Source organism: Lissotriton vulgaris, chromosome 4_1 (genome assembly GCF_964263255.1).
Source record: "Lissotriton vulgaris chromosome 4_1, aLisVul1.2, whole genome shotgun sequence".
NCBI classification, from domain to species: Eukaryota; Metazoa; Chordata; class Amphibia; order Caudata; family Salamandridae; genus Lissotriton; species Lissotriton vulgaris.
Genome location: NC_141691.1, coordinates 1,605,294,871 through 1,605,313,937, shown reverse-complemented (window position 1 = coordinate 1,605,313,937; position 19,067 = coordinate 1,605,294,871). Strand labels below are relative to the sequence as shown.

Sequence of the window (19,067 nt, the reverse complement as noted above, 5' to 3'; positions counted from 1 at the left end):
GAGTGATTCTAAGGACCAATCCTAAATTCATCCCAAAAGTCCCATCTGACTTTCACCTTAATGAGCCTATAGTCCTGCGCTGTTTCTTCCCAAATCCACAATCCACATTCTGCAGCTGAGAGGTCTCACCACTCTCTTGATCTCGTACGCTGTCTTAAATTCTACATCCACAGAACACAGACATTTCGAGAATCTAACCAACTCTTCATTGCTTTTAGCAGACCTAGGAAAGGTCTTCCATTGACTAAGCAGAGCATTTCACGTTGGATCTCTGCGACTATTGCTTTCTGTCATCCACAAGCAGGACATCCTCTGCATTCCAAGGTTCGTGCTCATTCCACTAGAGCAGTCTCAACCTCCATGGCGCTCTTTGCTGGAGTGCCCATTATAGACATCTGCAGAGCGGCGAAATGGAAGACGCGGCATACGTTCACCAGGCACTACTGCTTGGATACTGAACTTTTGAAAGATGCAGCAGTGGGACAAGCTGTGCTCCGTCATCTATTTCACTAGAGGTGAGCCTTCTTTCATCCCACCTTCCTACTGTCTACTTGCACATTACATCAGTACCGTATCTCCACCATAATCATTAGTCCAGTACAAGGCAAGCACTTGGAGAAGCATCTTATTCAATAGGAAAATATGTACACTCATTCCTTGTGCTCCTAGGCAATAATAGCAGTGCCACCAGATGCGGACAGTCGACCCAATCCCCTAGGTGACCCCCCCTTCTTACCCCCACTAATCACCTACCCCAACTACATCCACCACCTCCCTCAACCAATACCACCCACCGCCCTCCCCCCTGGCGTGTTGCGGTGGAACCCAGTTGGGATGGAAATGGGTCGACATCTCTGGTCAAACCTAGCAATTTGACCAATGGATACTATGTGGTATGGGTCGCCTCACTTCACAGGAAGGGGGCAGCAGCTGACCGACCTATGCAAGGTGATCTACATTTATCTCAATATATTATGGCGAGTGTGTCCCAGGGCTATGTGCAGGGGTCTCCTCATCCTCGTCTGCAGGGAGTGCAAGTTCTATGACTAATCTTTCCCAGGCTCTCGCCCTCTCTAGTGCCTGTTCATTACCTGTTCTATGCGCCACTTGTAGTCGGACCTCCCCCTCGTATTGGGCCCACTTACTAAATTAATGTTTCCATTTATCTACACTGGGACCCTTGTTCGCCTTCCACTGAGAGGTTATGGTCCTTTTAGCTAAGAGGGAACCCCAGGTCAATAAATTTACTAGTGATTTTGTTCTTTGAGGTATGGGGAGACCAATGGAGGATTGTAGGTCCCGCTCTGTAACATCCTTTAACAGTGTCGTCACCCCTTGCCAAAAGGAGTCGAGTGCCGGACAAGCCCACAACATATGCTTGAAATCGGCATCCTCCATTGCACATCGTGGACAGGCCGCAGACTGGGTTGGGAAGTATTTATGTAACCGGACTAGTGTTAGATAAGCCCTATGTAGGATGTGAAAGTGCACCAGCTGGAACCGCGCATTTTGCATACCCTTCCAAGCCCTCTCCACTATCCCACTCCACGCCGTATCTGGTATATCCATCCCTATATCCGCTTCCCATTTTGACTTCAAAGTTATCAGTGTCGCTAGAGCTTCCTGGGTCATGCATTTGTACAAGCAAGTGACTGCTTTGACTGTGACCTCAGCAACCACTACATACTGGCAGCCCATAGATGTAGGCAGTTCTGTCAGTCCCAACTTCCAGTGTTTGCGAACCGCTGTTGTGAGCGCCGCATGCATCAGAAAGTCACCTCCTGGTAATTCAAGGCGGTCCCTCAGGACATCAAATGGCAGCAGCGCGCCATCCTCATATAGGTCGCCTATTGTCGCTAAATCCTGTTGTTCCCAGGCCTCCAACCTCCGCCAGGGTCCTCCGTGCGGCAGTGCCCTGCATATTTTTTGTGGGATATCTGGTGCATACGGGACCTCTATGCCTCCCGTCGGAGATACCTATTCCAACATTTTCGGGCTGTGGCAAATTCCTGAGTAAGCTGCATGTCACCGATCGGGAGGCGCAGAACTATGCGAGACAACACCAGCAAGTGACCCGTCGGCTCACCTGCCTCTCCTTCTTCCCTAGTTGCCCTCACTACCCACTGCGTGAGCCATTGAAGTTGGGCTGCTATGTAGTACGTCTCATAGTCTGGGACCGCTAGTCCCCTCTCCACTAAGGGGCTTATGAGTGTCCCGAGCGCCACCCTACGCCTGCCCGAACCCCACAGAAAGGACCTGATCATCGCCTTAAGTCTCCGAAAGTAGCTCACCGGGATCCAGATCCGGAGAGCCCTAAAGAAGTAGATTAATCGCGGAAGGGTCACCATTTTGAGGAGTGCCACTCGTCTCGGATAAAGGGAGGGTGCTCCAGAACTCAAAATTAGCTTTGGCGCCCCTGATCACCTTCCCCACGTTTCCCTCCAGTATGTCTTCCCGTTCGTGATAAATCACCGTGCCCAAGTAGGGCAGACTTCTCTCCTCCCAGGTCACCCCCCTCAGTAGTCCGCGGGCACTCTCTACCCCGCCCCCCCCGCGAGTCGGAAATAGGCACAACTTCGTCCAGTTGACTTTTAACCCTGCTACCACACTTAGGGCTCGCAGCAAAGATTTCGCTCCTCAGAAGGATTCTCCCGTATCTGCCAAAACATTAATGGGTAATCTGCATAAAGTGCGATATGGTGGACCTGCCCGTTTGTCTAACCCCTGATATGCTTGCCCCAATCGAGCGTGCGCCGCGAGGGGTTCCACCGCTATGGCGAACAACAGTGGTGAGAGGGGACAACCCTGGCGTGTGCCCCTTCCCACCCTACATGTCTCAGATATCACCCCCACGTTCGAACTCTGGCCGTTGCATCTGTGTATAATAAAGCAGTCCAGCTGACGAATTCCGGACCCAACCCCATCCAACACATAACATGAAAGAGGTAGTCCCACTCTAAACTATCGAATGCTTTTTCAATGTCAACAGCGAACACTGCTGCCGCATCCTCCTCATAGGTATCGGCCTCCAGAACATGTAGGAGCCGTCGTATATTAAACGCTGTGTTGCGGGCAGGGATGAACCCGGACTGATCGGCAAGTATCAGTGTGGACATGTGGGGAAGCAGCCGAGTCACCAGGATTTTGGGCAAGATTTTGTAATCCAAGTTTTGCACATTTCTCGCTCACATTGCATTTTGGTACCTTTTGCTTTCACAATTGATGTGTTATTATCTAGTGAGATTTGATGTTGTACCATTCGAAATGTGCTTGTTATTGCTTGCTACTCTGATTCAGGCATGTGAATCTATGAAAGATACCCATAATACTGGATAAGGAATGCGTTACTTACCTGAAACTGCAGTTATCCAGTATTGGTATCTTTCATAGATTCACATGCAACCCACCCGCCTCCCCTGGAAGGGCTCATCTTTGTTCTCTCAGTAATATACTACTTAGCACTCTGCTTACGAAAATCTGAGGGACCAGAGCTCCTTCCAGGAAGGTTCTAGAGGGTGGTGATAGCTGATTGGCTCTTAGCCAAAGTTTGGTCCTTTTCACAAAAGGACATGGATATGTTACTAATGAGAGGCCTCTGGCCCATTACTATATATATATATGTCTATATGACATTACTTTATTCATGGACTCCCATCCCGACGACGGGGAATGATTCAGGCATGTGAATCTATGAAAGATACGAATACTGGATAACTGCAGTTACAGGTAAGTAGCGCATTCCTTTGAAGGTATTGATGTGTTACTAATTATTGGACATTTGAATCACCTTTTATTTTTCTGTTGAAATGCCATTAATTTTGTCGTTCCCGGTTAGCAATGTTTGGTGGTAACTGCTACTTGAGAGAAAAGCAGAAGCCATAGAAGTGTCATAAGGTGATTGATATTACTCCTAGAAATGATTCTAACCCAGTTTGGTGGTAACTGCTACTTGAGAGAAAAGCAGAAGCCATAGAAGTGTCATAAGGTGATTGATATTACTCCTAGAAATGATTCTAAACCAAAGTGTTTCACAAAAGGATACCTTCACATTCTCTGCATAGATGAATGTTAGTGGATTAGGGCGACGGTGATATTTAGTGGTGCTGGGTGGTTGTATGTGTTTGTGTGCAGGTCTTCAGAAAGCGAGATTTTCATGGCAGCACTGTAGACTCATTAACATGTTTGCTTTTAATTTTCTCTTTAGATTTACCTTGTGGGCTATTCTTTTTGTTTTGGGACGACTGCTTACTTTGATTCTCTCAGTTCTTACTGTGGGCTTTGGCCTCGCCAGAGCAGATAATCAGATTTTGGATCTCAGCCTTGGAAACTTCAATGTGTTGGCCATCAGGTACTTCTTTTTACAATTCTTCAAATCTTATTGAATACATTTTTCATTGCTTTAAGTGAAACCTTTTGGTGAGGGCCCAATTCATATACAATGCCAACTCGAGCATTCCGTAAGAACTTATAATAAAATGTTAAAGGCATGTGTGACTTCAAATACATATGCTTTGGATACTCCTGCCATCTAGTGTTGGGTCCGGATGTGTGCAAGTTGTTGTTATTCGAAGAAGTCTTTCGAGTTATGAAGTAATGACACCTCCTCTTGGTGATAATGCTCATGGGCTTTGACTCCATTTTTAGATTGTTTTATTTCTGCCGTTGGGTTCAGACTTGTGTGCCTGCATTCCCATTCAACACAGTCACAGTGCTCTTTTTGGTTCGCTTACCACCTTCCCCTTCGGTATAGTTTTCAATCGCATTTCCAATTCGTGCGTATCTAGGTATACATATCTCGTAGAGTAGCTTCGCTTCGACCCCGGCCCCCAAGAATGCATAGCTGGTGATGGAATGGACGTCCTTCTGTTATTGTCCCCACTGCTACGTGAAATACCCGTTGACCAGCTTACTCCATGTCTGCAATCTCTGCCTGTTGCCGGAACACGGAGAAGCTGATTTTGACTCCTTTGGCTCTTTCTAGACTATCGCACGTGTCTGCTCGACATGTCGTAGAGGAGCAGAAAGGACACTTCAGACTTTTTCATCATGGTGGTGTCTATGAAGAACACCCTAAGATCATCCGTTGCAGAGGGAGAGATGTTCTCGATCAAGGGCAGTCCCTGATCCGACTTTGAGGTTTCCCTGAAGATGGAGGACATAACACAAGCTCAACAGTCTGTGAGTACAGTATGCCTTGCCCCTCAACACTGTTTCAATCCGCTCAAAAGACATTTAACTACTCTGAGACATCATATAGAGGCCCTCGTCCACCACTGCCAGCTGCTCTATGGTCCGCACCGTGCAATTGTTTCTGATGCTCTGCCTTCTGGCTCCTGTCTGACCCAAAATTTTGAAGCAGACATTAAAGCCTGATTCCGCAGGCCAGTGAAGCAATACTCAAACTCTAAGAGCAGCTGGATGCTAGACAAGAACAGATTGTCATTCAGCCTCTAACGGGCCGAATCCTTGCCTGCTTTTCAGCGCCGAATCGACCACCACCCAATAGACTGTTGTCTTTCCAGGAAGTCCTGGGCATACTGGTTCCTGCAAAACAGCGCAAGAAGGCAAAGCCACCAGTCCTTTACCTCTTGCCACCCTTACTCTTACCACCCCCTTAAGCCTCTCCACCACATTCTATAGGGGACCCACTGGATAGTTCAACTCTGGAGTCTGCACATTCTGATACAGCTGGGCGTGCTGGTGGACAGGACACTTTTGGTAATCCACCGCATAACAACCCCCGGGATACCTATGATATAGACCCACCAGAGGACACAAATCTGGATCTTTATTCCGCCTGATTTTTCCCTTCCTGATTACTCCACATCCTATCAGGAGCTTATAGTTTGAGCTGCCTCTTTCCATAAAGTGAAAATCCATAAAGAGCCCTTGGAAAAAGATTTTCTCTTTGAAACACTTTCTTCCACTTACAGAGCCACACAATACCGCCCATTGCTCAAGGGCATGCTTAGGCATACAGAAAAAATATCCAAAGATGCTATTAGACCTTTTTAGGTCTCGCCTGTCGATGCGCATGCGCATCGAGCAAGGCGAGAGTATTGGGACTTATCCACTCTTTATCCACACTGCAAGGAATCGTGGCGATTCCTTGCAGTGCCCGTGACTTTTAAGCTCAATGCGCATGCGCATTGAGCTTAAAAGCGCGTGCACGTCCGTCTTTGTTTACCCGCTCCGCCCCCTCCCCTTCCCGCCGTGTCGCATTTCTCCTCCCCCCTCCCCTCTCTTCCCTCCGTCTTGTTTATTTTACCCGCTCCGCCCCCTCCCGCCGTGTCGCATTTCTCCTCCCCCCTCCCCTCTCTTCCCTCCTTCTTGTTTAACTCGTTATCATAAACCACGACCTCAGACTCGGATGTGACTTTGCACGTATTCCTGGTTTGGCGTTCCTATTGTACGACGAGGCTAACATTTCATTCTTATTTGCCAGCGCCTTAACCAATAGCGCGGGTTTACACACACTGTAGACCAATCACGAGTCGTTTCACAACTGACAGACTTTTTGCGAACATCGCATAAATTAATCATCGCTCTCTCCCATTTGGTCCCCCATGGCCTCAATCAACATTGCGCAGCACCTCCGTGGACCATTGAGTATATATAATAATAATTTTCTTTACACTCAGTTTTGATTACGACTCTGTTCGTAATTCCGACTTCGGTACCACATAAACTAAACAAGAAACACACCACGATAAAAAAACGTGACTTTGCCGGCGCAACTGGGTTTCCATTGGAGGATGAGACTCATCCTTCATCCCCATTGGCCAGCGCTCTAGCCAATCATGACTGCTTACATGCGCTGTAACCCTATCATAGGTCGCTTCACTTTTACCGGACTCACCGCGCACAATGTTTTGCTCTCGGTTCGCGAGAGTGTGCCTGGAGTTTACCATACTGAGGACGACCCGGTTTAATTGATGTTCCCCACCAGGTCAGCCGAACCTGTACTTACACGGACCTCCCTGTCCATCGAGTTACCTTCCCCTCGTATTTGGGCTAAGGCATTTCGTGGATGGCTACATTGTTCCAATTTGTGTTTCAATTGGGTTTTGTGATGAGGGATCAAGCAGTCATTCTGTTACACTGTGCATTCGACGTGGTATGTAGGTTGTAATTATCAGACAGCTTGTGTATTTTGATGTACTTACTTTGCTGAAGTTATGACATTTTAATTGCAGATTTATAACATTTTTGTTTAGGAAGCCTCAAAGGTGCAAGGACAATATTGGATTATGCAATATTTTCCTGTACATGCTTTTTAAATTCAATGCTTAGGATGAACATTTAATTCGGACTCCTTTTCATAACACTCTATTTAAGAGTAACAGCATAACTCTTTGCCTGATGTCTGTTTTGCAAAGGGGCTCTACCGTCAGGTAGCAGCGTTTACAGGTTTTATCTTCCTTGATGTGGGTGGGGAAGGCTCTCTCCTAAGTTGTTACAGCTAAATGTGGAACGGGCTATTTAAATAAAATCTTCCCAGACAATGAAGCAGGGTTTTCCGCCAAGGCTATTCAACTAACCCTTGTATGGTCCTGACTACACTTATAGAAACATATACATTGGTCTGGCCCAGTCCTACCAAACTGTGACTTTGGACATATATTAGGGTGTTATCAGGGTCAATAGTACTTACTATTGACAGTGGTTGTAATTTAAACAGTCTATAAGCAGTCCTCTGATGTCATTACATGTAGCTCACTCACCCTCACCCTCACTCACCCTCACCCTCACTCACCCTCACCCTCACTCACCCTCACCCTCACTCACCCTCAACCCCTCACCCTCACCCTCACTCACCCTCACTCACCCTCACCCTCACCCTCCCTCACCCTCATTCACCCTCAACCCCTCACCTACCCTCACCCTCACTCACCCTCAACCCCTCTCACTCACCTCACCCTCACTCACCCTCAACCCCTCACCGTCACTCACCCTCAACCCCTCACCCTCACTCACCCTCAACCCCTCAACCCCTCACCCTCAACCCCTCACTCACCCTCACCCTCACTCACCCTCAACCCCTCTCACTCACCTCACCCTCACTCACCCTCAACCCCTCACCCTCACTCACCCTCACTCACCCTCACCCACCCTCAACCCCTCACCCTCACTCACCCTCACCTTCACTCACCCTCAACCCCTCACCCTCACTCACCCTCAACGCCTCACCCTCACTCACCCTCAACCCCTCAACCCCTCACCCACCCTCAACCCCTCACCCACCCTCAACCCCTCACCCACCCTCAACCCCTCACCCTCAACCCCTCACTCACCCTCACTCACCCTCAACCCCTCAGCCTCACCCTCACTCACCCTCAACCCCTCACCCTCACTCACCCTCACTCACCCTCAACCTCATGCTAAAGATTTACAAAAAAAACCATAAACAATTCTAAAAGCACTAACTCTAATGCTGCGAGACCTATTGCATTTCTAATGCTTGTTGTTATAACACCCAGGGTGGATAAAAAGTATAAGGCCTCGCCATCTGACCCAATCTATATATTGGGCCAACTTCTACCGGACTCCCTGGTTACCCACACCACTCGGAAGTGAGCAAATTCATAGGCAGGTGGAAATGCCCATCCACCTTAATGTATAGATGCGGCGGGGAAAAGGGTAGGAGCACAATCGGCCAACCGTTGGCATATCACGAACTGTATGGTCCTTCTTGCAAGTTACAATCGTGCTCACTGGGATGAGTTGGAGAACCATCCCCAATGCCTCCCAGATGAGCACAAGAAGTAGGGCCGAGAACGTGTCTCTGAAGGCAAACTTATGTCGAACACCTCCATCCGCTGTGCCTTAGACTCAGCTGACACTGCAACCAAGGTGTAACTAAATGCTAGTATCCTATTGTGAATGCATGCATGGCTCCTTATTTCTGGTTTTAAACGAAAGGTTCGGCTAAATGTGCTGAACATGCTATTCGATAAATGCCTCGGGTGGACCACACATTTAAGAAAATCAAAAAAGTCAGATATGGCAAAAGCAATGGGGGCTCTCCAAACACCTGCTCCAGTGGCCCCTTTTGCAACCCTCAGCGACTGTTGAGGTTCCAAAGAAACCCCTTCTGACACCTCCACCTCATACCAACACTATCAGGGTCAACATACCTCCCCTCTGGGTTATTTCAAAGGGTCCTATAGAGGTAACAATTTCAGAGATAGAGAGAAAAAATTGATTCCCCTCTCGGAGCTACACACATCACCAAACAATGACTCCCCTCTATTACCTCTCGACCACATAACACCAGTCTCAGGTCGCTTACATTTCCTACCAGCATGGCAAACGTTACATCAGACCGGTGGGTGTTGGACGTTATCCAATATGGCTATTGTCTGGAGCACATTACCACACCTCCCAACATGCTACCTCACAAACACAGGTTATCACTGGAACATCAAACACTGCTCATATAGGAGGTCAAAGCTCTCCTCTATAAAGGAGCTATAGAGCCTGCCCTTATACATTACCAGGGTACAGGAGTGTACTCACTATACTTCCTAATACCCAAAGAGGATGGCTCTTTATGGCCAATTCTAGACCTCTGGCCCCTAAATAAATACATCCTGTGAGAGCACATCCATGTGGTAACACTATGAGATGTGATCCCACTTCTGCAACAGAGTGACTTTATGGCTACATTAGACCTAAAGGATGTCTATTTTCACATACCAATACATCAAACGCATCGCCAATATCTCAGGTTTGGCGGGTAGGAAACCTTATCAATTTAAGGTGCTCCCTTTCAGGGTAACTATCGCACCTCTGGTATTCACCAAGTGCTTTGCAGTGGTAGCTGCACACCTGCGCATGCAACACGTCCACATTTTTCCATATCTGGACGATTGGCATATCAAAGCCAACACTCACCAACAGTGTCAATACCACACTAAGGTCACAATAGATCTGCCCCATCGCTTAACCATAATTTCCATCTTCAATCCCTACAGGTTTACCCTTATCTAGGGGCTATTCTAAACCTACAAATAGTCCTAGACTTTCCCATTACTGCAGGAATCCAGTCTTTCCAGGCGTTAATACAATTGTTTCAACCAAATCCCCAACTCAGTAAGGACAGTCCTGCGTCTGTTAGGCATGATGGCCTCCTGCATTGCCATGGTACCTTACACAACCACACATGCGTCAGTTGCAGAAATGCTTAGCTCAACAGTGGTCTCAGTCGCAGGGTCATTGGGAAGATGTAGTTGATAGGCCACTGCACTCTCTGCAGGGTGGAACATCAACAACCTATTACAGGGGTGGCCTTTCCTCATTCCTGTTCCCCACATCACCACTGACTCATCACTCACTGGATGGGGTGCACACTTATTGGATCTCACAGAACAGGGGCTGTGGGAGAACAAAGATCGAGGTCTTCACATCAACTATTTAGAGCTCCAAGCTATTCACCTAGCATTGAAAGCCTTTCTACCTCACCTAATCTTCCATGTTGCCCTAGTGCCAACGGACATTGTGACATCCATTGTGACATCCATGTACTACCTACAGAAGCAAGAAGGGACATGTTCTCCACAACTATCTGACCCATCACAGACCATTTGGCACTGTTCTCTCCATCACCACATTCATCTGTTAGCGGAGTACCTTAATTGAACAGACAGCGGTTTTGCCAACCTACTCAGGAGGATACGGCACCAAGTCCATGAGTGGGAACGCCTCCCACAAGTCCTCCTCCGATACTTGCACAGATGGGGGAGGGTCCCTCAAATGGATCTGTTCACAACAGCGGACAATGTCAAATGACCAAACTTCGCCCCCCACAATCCAGCGGCAATGCACTATGGCTGAATTGGTAAGGGACATTTGCCTATGCTTTTCCTCCTCTACCTCCTTCCATTTCTGGGTCAGAAGCTCAGGCAAACGTCTCGTACTGGTAGCTCCCACAAGGGCTTGTCAGCCTTGGTTCATAACGTCACTTGACTACTGTAGTTCCCTCACTAGAAGCTCCCCAACAGGCTGGACCTTCTCACTCAGGACCAGGGAGAAATCGGGCACCCAGATCTCAAATCTCTCAACCTGGTGATCTGGTTCCTGAGGTCATAGAATTCAGATACCTTAATCTCCCACCTAAAAGTATGACCATTCTTAAAGAAGCCCGTAGACTTACCAAACGAGCATGCTATGCAGCTAAATGGAAACGATTTGTATACTATTGTCATTTAAAGCAAATTGATCCCTTTAATGCCATAATACAAAACATTGTCTGTTACTTGCTTGATTTACAGCCATCTGGCCTAGCATTCACCTCCATAAGATTACCTCTAGTTGCAGTAGCTGCCTATCATCAAAATAAGCAACACAGTTCTTTATTCAAAATACCAGTAATTAAGGCCTTCATGAAACGTCTTAAGAGAAATTCCACCAATGGTTCCACCTGCACCCTCATGGAGTATTAACATTGTTCTTACACAACTCATTTGAGCCCCTTCATACTTGCCCTCTTCAATCTTTCTCTTGGAAGGTGGCATTTTTTATTGCTATTTCCTTACTCAGAGGTGTTAGTGAGCTCCAGTGATTAATCTTAGAAGGACCAACCCTTCTTCCAACTAAACAGAGAAAGAGTGGTCCGCACCAACCCCTAATTCCTTCCAAAGGCAGTCTCTCAGTTCCACCTCTTTCAATAAAGGTACTGTGCACCCCCGCTCACCCCCCTCCACCACCTCAAACAGACTCCGTTGCGGAGAGGGCTCTCTATGCATTAGATGTCAAAAGAGCCCTCGTGTACTACATTGATAGGACTAAAACTTTTCGAAACACTAAACCACTGTGTGTTGCTTTCTCACCACCTCATAAAGGAAAGCCTATTTCCAAATCCGGCACTGCCAGATGGATAGTTAAGTCCATTCAAACATACTATTCTAAAGCCAAAAGAACTCTACCTACACCTCCTAGAGCACACTTGGAAAAAAGGGGCATCTGTGGCTTTCCTAGGAAACATTCCAATAGCTGATATATGTGAAGCAGATCCATGGTCTACACCACACACTTACACTAAGAATTATTGTGTGGATGTTGTTGTACTCCAACAAGCTAAAATGGGTCAGGCAGTGCTACGTACCGTTTTCCAAACGGCTACAATGCCCAAAGGTTAGCCAATAGATTCTGAGGGGGGCTGCTTTACAGTCTATGCAAAGCATGAGTATCAACAACCACTCATGCCATAAACATGAATGTTACTTTACCCTGTAATCATCTGTTCGTGGCATGTAATGCTGTAAATTCACATGTGCCACCCTCCTGCCTGGACACCTGTAGCCATTGTAGTTTCTTTTCTTATATACATGGACATCTCTTAATTTCACATTCCATTCTCGCACGTCTGCGGGACAATCTTAACAAGCTAGTCAATGCCTATGTGCTTTATCAACAGGAGGAGTCGCTCTACCTAGTGCCTCGAAAGACTTCTTTGAAGACAAACAACTTGCACACATCCAGACCCAACACTAGATGGCTAGAGAATGCAAAGCATGAGAATCTATAGCATTACGTGCCGTGAACAGATGCTTACAGGGTAACTAACTTACTCCTTTCAGTTGGAAACGCTAAATCTTGGGTCTCAGAATCATGATTTGTTGAATTTTCTGACTGTAGATTCCACTCAATGCTGGGAAATGCCTTTGAGAGTGTTAGAATTATTGCAGTTGTTGGTATTCCGTAAAATGCCTGGAACACCCACAGCACATCAGTTCAGTATGGTCATTCTCAACTTATAAACTCATGTAAATCTAATCCGTAAAAAGTTAAGAGCCAATATGTTTCACAATGGCAAAGGTTAAGAAACGCTCTCATGTTTCAGTTTGACATATCGGAGAGAGTTTCACAAGTTGAACACACAATTTAAACAAAGGTTAATGCACAGATGCACATTTTTTTCTAACCACGCATACTACTGAGATTTCCCCTCTGCGACTATCTCAGGAGTACGCATTGCACAAATTTCCATTTTTATTTCCGGGGTTGTTCATGAATTTATAAATGGGCAGACATACATGCAAATTGTAAACTCCGGTTCTGAGTTTCATAACCTATTTTTGTGAAGTGAGCTTATGATTATTAAGTACTTTATTTGCTTTAAATTTCGCATATTGTCTTGCTTTGGTGTGGATGGTTAGTACAAATAACCCTTTTATTTGCCACTGGAACATGCAGGTATTATTTCAGATCCAAAACTATTACTGTGGCTTTTGCTTTCATACTCCGAACTTAAGGGCAGCCAAAAAGCCCAATATTTTTAAAAATATTAGATGCATACAGCAAGTAATTTACTCTGTTAGCTTTCGTTTGCAGCAGTAATACATGCTCTAACAAAGTATTGATCTTGTGTTACAGAATCAGCGTATTGGCATCAATATGCATTACCCAAGCATTCATGATGTGGAAGTTCATCAATTTCCAGTTGCGGCGGTGGAGGGAGCACACTTCTCCTCAGGCACAGTCTATGAAGAAGAAGCCTGTCACAGGAAAAAGCAAGCCCTCCAGGAAAGAAAAAGGTTTGTATTTTGTAGTCTCCCAGATTAGCAAATCGTGAAATACCTTAAACTGATAATATTTTCTTTAACCTTTAAACGTTTCATCCTTGTGGCTTACTGATTGCTTGCATTTGTTTAAACACGATTTTCTTTTTTTGTTGTCATTTTCCCCCTTTTATACTACTTGGTATACTTCTGGGAACATTCAACTATTTATTTTACGAAGAGAAGGGTTCACAATTCAAAGACTAAAATATTGGGAACAATTTTAAATATTTACATTGGCCCTCACTGTTACTATATAATTGAGTGAAAATGACCTCTGAGAGTGTGTACATTCCTTTTTTCCAACCGCCGAGTAATATGTAACTAGTCCTCGAACAGGAAAAATACTACTCTGTAGAATTCTTTGTTTTTTACCCCCAGAAGGTTCTGTGAGGTTTGAAAAGAAAGTAACTCAATCAATCAGGGAATTGTAAGCGCACTAGGGTCCCAAGATGCTATGGGGGGGGGGGGTGCGCAGATCCGTTCTGCCGAAGAGCCAGGTCTTGAGGGTCTTCCTGAAAGTGTTCAGGGAGGGAGTTTCTGATGTCTGCTGGTAGCTCTTTCCAGGTCTTGTCTGCAATGTGGGAGAATGATCTGCCGCCTGCTCTGGCTTTGTGGATGTGTGGGGTTTCGGCCAGTGCGAGATTGGCAGATCTGAGGTTTCTTTTCGGTATGTGGAAGTTTATTCTGTCTGAGGTTTCTGGGTCCGTTGTTGTGTAGGCAATTGTAGGCGGGAGTGAGGATTTTGAAGGTGACTCTTTTCCACGGTGAGCCAGTGCAGTCTCCGCAGGTGTTGGCTGATGTGTTCGTGCCTGGAGATGCAGAAGTCGAGTCTAGCCGCGGTGTTCTGTATTCTCTGGAGTTTGCGGAGTAGGGACTTGTTAATGCCGGCGTAAAGAGCGTTTCCAGTCTGCTGGTGATGAGTGCGTGGGTGATTGTCTTCCTTGACTCAGGGGGAATCCATTTGAAGGTCTTGCAAAGGATGCTGAGGGTGTTAAAGCAGCTGGAGGTGACGGCGTTGACCTGTCAGTTCATGGCCAGTGATGAATCGAGTACGATGCCGAGGTTTTTGGCGTGGTCTGAGGGGGTAGGCGGGCTTCCGAGGGCGGTGGGCCAACAGGTGTTGTCCCATGCTGAAGGGGTGGTTCCAAGGACGATGACTTCTCTCTTCTCGGCGTTGAGTTTTAGGCAGCTGTTGGTCATCCAGACTGCGACGTCTTGCATTCCTCTCTGGATGTTGAGTCTTGTGGTGGTGGGGTCTCCGGTAAAGGAGATGATGAGTTTGGTGTCGTCGGCGTGGGATACGATGTTGAGGCCGTGTTGTCGGACGATCACTGCGATAGGGGCCAGGTAGATGTTGAAGAGGGTCGGGCCCGAGATGACCCCTGCGGGACTCCGCAGGTGATTTCTTTGGGGGCGGAGAGGAGGGTAGTCTGATCCTTTTGGCTTCTTCCAGTGAAGAACGATCGGATCCATTCCAGGGCAGTTCCTTGTATGCCGGTGTTATGCAGTCTGGCGACTAGTGTGCGGTGGGATACCGTGTCGAAGGCTGCAGACAGGTTGAGGAGGATGAGGGTTGCGGAGTGGCCTTGGTCCAGGAGGGTGCGGATGTCGTCTGTGGCGGCAAGTAGGGCTGTCTCAGTGCTGCGGTTGCTTCTGAATCTGGATTTTGACAGGTAGAGGATGACGTTCTCTTCAATGAATAGTGCCAGTTCCCCGTTGACTGCTTTTTCTGCCACTTCGGCTGCAATGGGAAGGAGCGAGATGGGTCGGTAGTTCTTAAATTCGGTGAGATCGGCCGTGGCCTTCTTGAGCACGTGCCTGACTTCTGCGCGTTTCCAGATGTCTGGGAAGGTGCCTGTAGGTTGGTGCGAGTGTACTCAGTCGTGATAGGTGTCCAGTTGGAGATAATGGGCTGGCTGGTGTCTCAGGAGGGCAGGGGGCCAGCTGTGGTGTCTTGTGGGTGGTCGACGAAGTTGTCGTAGAGTGTTCTGATCTTGAGGTGGAAGGGTTCCAAGCTTGTCGCAGAGGTCTTGGGACGGGGTCACTTCTGTGGCTTTGCTATGTAGTTTGGTAAATTCCTGAATTACACTGAAGAGTTCCTTATAGTGGGTGGAGTTGGCGAGGATTTTGTTGTGGATGAAGTTCCTTCTGCTTGTTCTGATTAGGTTGTGGTAGTCTGTCATGGCGTCCCTGTAGTTGGAGTAGTTATCGGTTGTCTTGGTGTTTCTCCATTTCTTCGCTAGGAGTCTGCAGGTGCACCTGGCTTAATGGAGATAGATGGTCAACCAGGCGGCTTTCCTGGGGTGCTGTTTGCCGGGTTGCGTAGCGGGGCTAGGTCGTCTGCGCAGTTGGAGAGCAAAGTGTGGCATCCTCTGGCTGCGATGTTTGTGTCGGATGCCCAACTGTGGTTGTCTCTGGTGAGGGTGGAGTTCAGTTGCTCGTCTGTTACCTTGCTCCGGTTCCTTTGTGGTGGGCGGGGGCTGGTTTTGGTGCCATGGGTTTGTCGATGGTGAAGTGGACGCAATGGTGGTCGGTCCATGGTGGTTGCGTTGTGTGGTTGCGTTGTGTGGTTAAAGTGGATGCTGTTGCCTGGGGCGAAGATTGGGTTGAGGGTGTGTCTGTGTGGTGACAAGTTGGTTGAGTCCGATGTTGGCGAGGTTGTCACGGAGGATGATGGTGTTTGGGTCGCCTGGGCCGGCTAGGTGGAAGTTAAGGACTCCAATGAGTATGTAGGTCATTGATGTGATGGCGTGGGGGTGCAATGAAATCGGTGATGGTGGTAACGAAGGATGTCTGGGGGGCGGGTGGTCTCTAGATGAGGGTACCTCAGAGTGTGGTGTGAGGACTGGTCTGGATCTGGAAGTGCAGGTGTTTGGCAGAGGAGAATGTTTTGCTGGAAGTGGTGAGGCGGAGGCTGCTCTAGTGGCGATGGCGAGTCCCTCTTCTGGGCTGTTAAGCCGGTCCTTCCTCTGGATCTTGTATCCGTCCGTGATGGCGGTGTTGATGTTGGGGGCGGAGGAGGCATTGGTCCAGGTCTCCATGAGGAAGGAGATGTTGGGTGAGTGAGAGACGAGTAGGTCCCACATTTTCATGGCCTGTTTGTGTACGGAGCGCATGTTGAGAAGGATGCATCTGAGGGTGTCGTCTGTGCTGGCGTTGGTGGTGTTGGTGGCCGGGGTGGTGGTTAAGGTTCGGTAGCAGTGGGGGCAGAAGAACTGGTCCTGTTCGGTGAGGCCTGTTGGCAGTGTCTGTGAGTTCCGGGATTGAGTGCGAGGAGGGCAATGAAGTCGTAGTGGTAGAAGGTTGTACATCCAGGGTTCCTGGCCCTGGTCAAGGATGGGCACAGACGTGCTTGCCTTTGGCACACCACGACCGCACAGCGGCTGCCATTAAGTAGGAGAGGTGGGAGGAAGGAGAGGCTGGGAGGCGGGAGCGGGGGTTTTCCAGAGGGGAGGGGCTGCCGGGGCAGCAGCGGCACATGCAAAAACGAACTGGCCGGCACGACCAATAACAGTGGTGGAATTAGCAAGACTGGCACAATAAAGGGCTATTAACCATACACAGTAACAATACAATACAATACCAATAGCAGTGGCACAACAGGGAAACAAGAAAAAAAATGACTGATAAGGTTTCTGTGGCTGCAGGCAGTCTAGTCCCAGTTGGAGCGGGCAGCAGCCTCGATCCTTCCAAGGAGGAGGTCGGGCTCTGGAGGCAAAAGACAGCACAGCGGAGCTGCAGGGAGAGAGTGGGCCTAGACTGAGGGGATGAACTGAGGCGGGATGATCAGCTGTGAACTTAATGCATCTGTTCGAGGCATGTGGGCTGCTGAATTCATATCGGTGCATAGATCGCCGCCTAGTGTTTGGTCCGGATGATAGCACTTTGTTGTCTTGGAAGAGTCTTCGAAGTATCACGAGATAGGTGACTCCTCCCCTGGACTACAGTGCGCATGGGCATCTTCTCCATCCTCAGATTGTTTTTTTCCGCCATTGGGTTCGGATGTTACTCCAAAACTCCAACTTCGGAATCGAAACAAAACTTTTCTAAAGGCCAAAAGGCCTGCGACTTCGACGGTATTGTTCTCGTTCAGTACCTCTCTACTCGATTAAGCTTTCCATCTCGACTGTCGTCGACTCGGGTAGTTGGGCCTTTTCGACGCCTTGTGAGCCTGCCGTCGATGGAAAGAAACCCGTTCAAAAGGTGCCCACAATGCCACTCAAAGTTCCCACATACTGACAAACACTCAGTATGCAACAAGTGCCTTTCCCCAGACCATAGGGAAGAAACCTGCCCAGCCTGCGCCCAGTTTCGGTCGAAGAAAACAATACGGATCCGACGGGCCGCTAGGCAAGAGATGCGGCGACAGGCACCGGAACCGGACAACATCTTCGATGATGACCAAGAACTACCGGACGCTCAAGATTCGGACCTAGAGATCATCACTGTCGAGGACTACTCTGACTCCGATGACGACATCCCACCGGGGCAAATCGTGAGTACACAGGCCCCCGACACCAATTAGACTGTTACCAAAGGCTTCGGTCGAGGCATCGCCAACCAAAACCTTCAGAGACCCCAGGGCCAAGTACCATCATCCCTAAGAAGGTTCCAGAGCTAAATAAGGTCGTCGACCCGTAAAAGGCCTTACAGCCCAAAAGCATCGAGCCAAAAAACACTGTCGACCACAAAAAGGCCGCTCAGCTAAAAAGCGTTGACCCCCAAAAGGGTAGTCGAACCGAACAAGGACACACAGCCAAAGGGCGGCGAACCAAAAAAGGTCGCCGACCCGAGCAAGCCCGCTGTACCGAAAACCGTCGATCCGGCAAAGGTCGTCGACAAGAAGGGTGTTGTACCGAAGTCCGTAGCACGGCCCGAAAATGAGTGCTCCAAAGACACCAGTCGATCCAAAGTAGACCATCGAGTCGGTAAAGGACAGTCAACCAAAAAAGCCTGTCGAGCACAAGAAACATGTCGAGCCGCAAGATCCGGTCGACCAGAAAAAAGGGCACGACCCGAAGAAAAGCAATAAGACACCAAAAGTCGTCGAAAAAGAAGGTTTTACCGACCCAAGAAAGTCTAACACTCAACCAAGGACTGTAGAGGAAGAACTCTTCCATCCAGATCCATCAGACGACCAAGCACAAATATATATTAATCCAGACACTGGTAAAGTCACAATCCTGCACAGGAAAAAGCGGCCACTGGACACTGGCTCTCATTCCCCTATTCCATTGAAGAAGGACTTTGGGACTTCTCCCTCTAGGCCCTTCATCCCTTTCTATCCTATCATGCCTACTACACCTTTTGCTCCTTACTCTCCTTCTCACCACAGGGACAATGAGGGGAACACAGGGGAAAATCCACAGCCTGAATATGATTTCCCACAAGATCCTAAACCACAAGAGGAACCATGGGAGGAGCCAACAGACCTATACAACACCCATCCCATCCCTGATGTACCCTCTTATCCAACTAGGCCGTCACCTACTGATGACACCA

At 48.1% G+C, this 19,067-nt stretch overlaps 1 protein-coding gene across 1 annotated transcript in view; it reads left to right on the top strand.

Moving 5' to 3' along the window:
• TRAM1 (translocation associated membrane protein 1) overlaps positions 1–19,067 on the top strand; it is a 188,198-nt gene that overhangs the window by 129,719 nt on the left and 39,412 nt on the right. Inside the window, exons 9-10 of the mRNA XM_086965860.1 lie at positions 4,205–4,348; positions 13,378–13,538. Of these exons, the coding sequence (XP_086821986.1) occupies positions 4,205–4,348; positions 13,378–13,538 (305 nt within the window). The remainder of the gene's footprint in view (positions 1–4,204; positions 4,349–13,377; positions 13,539–19,067) is intronic.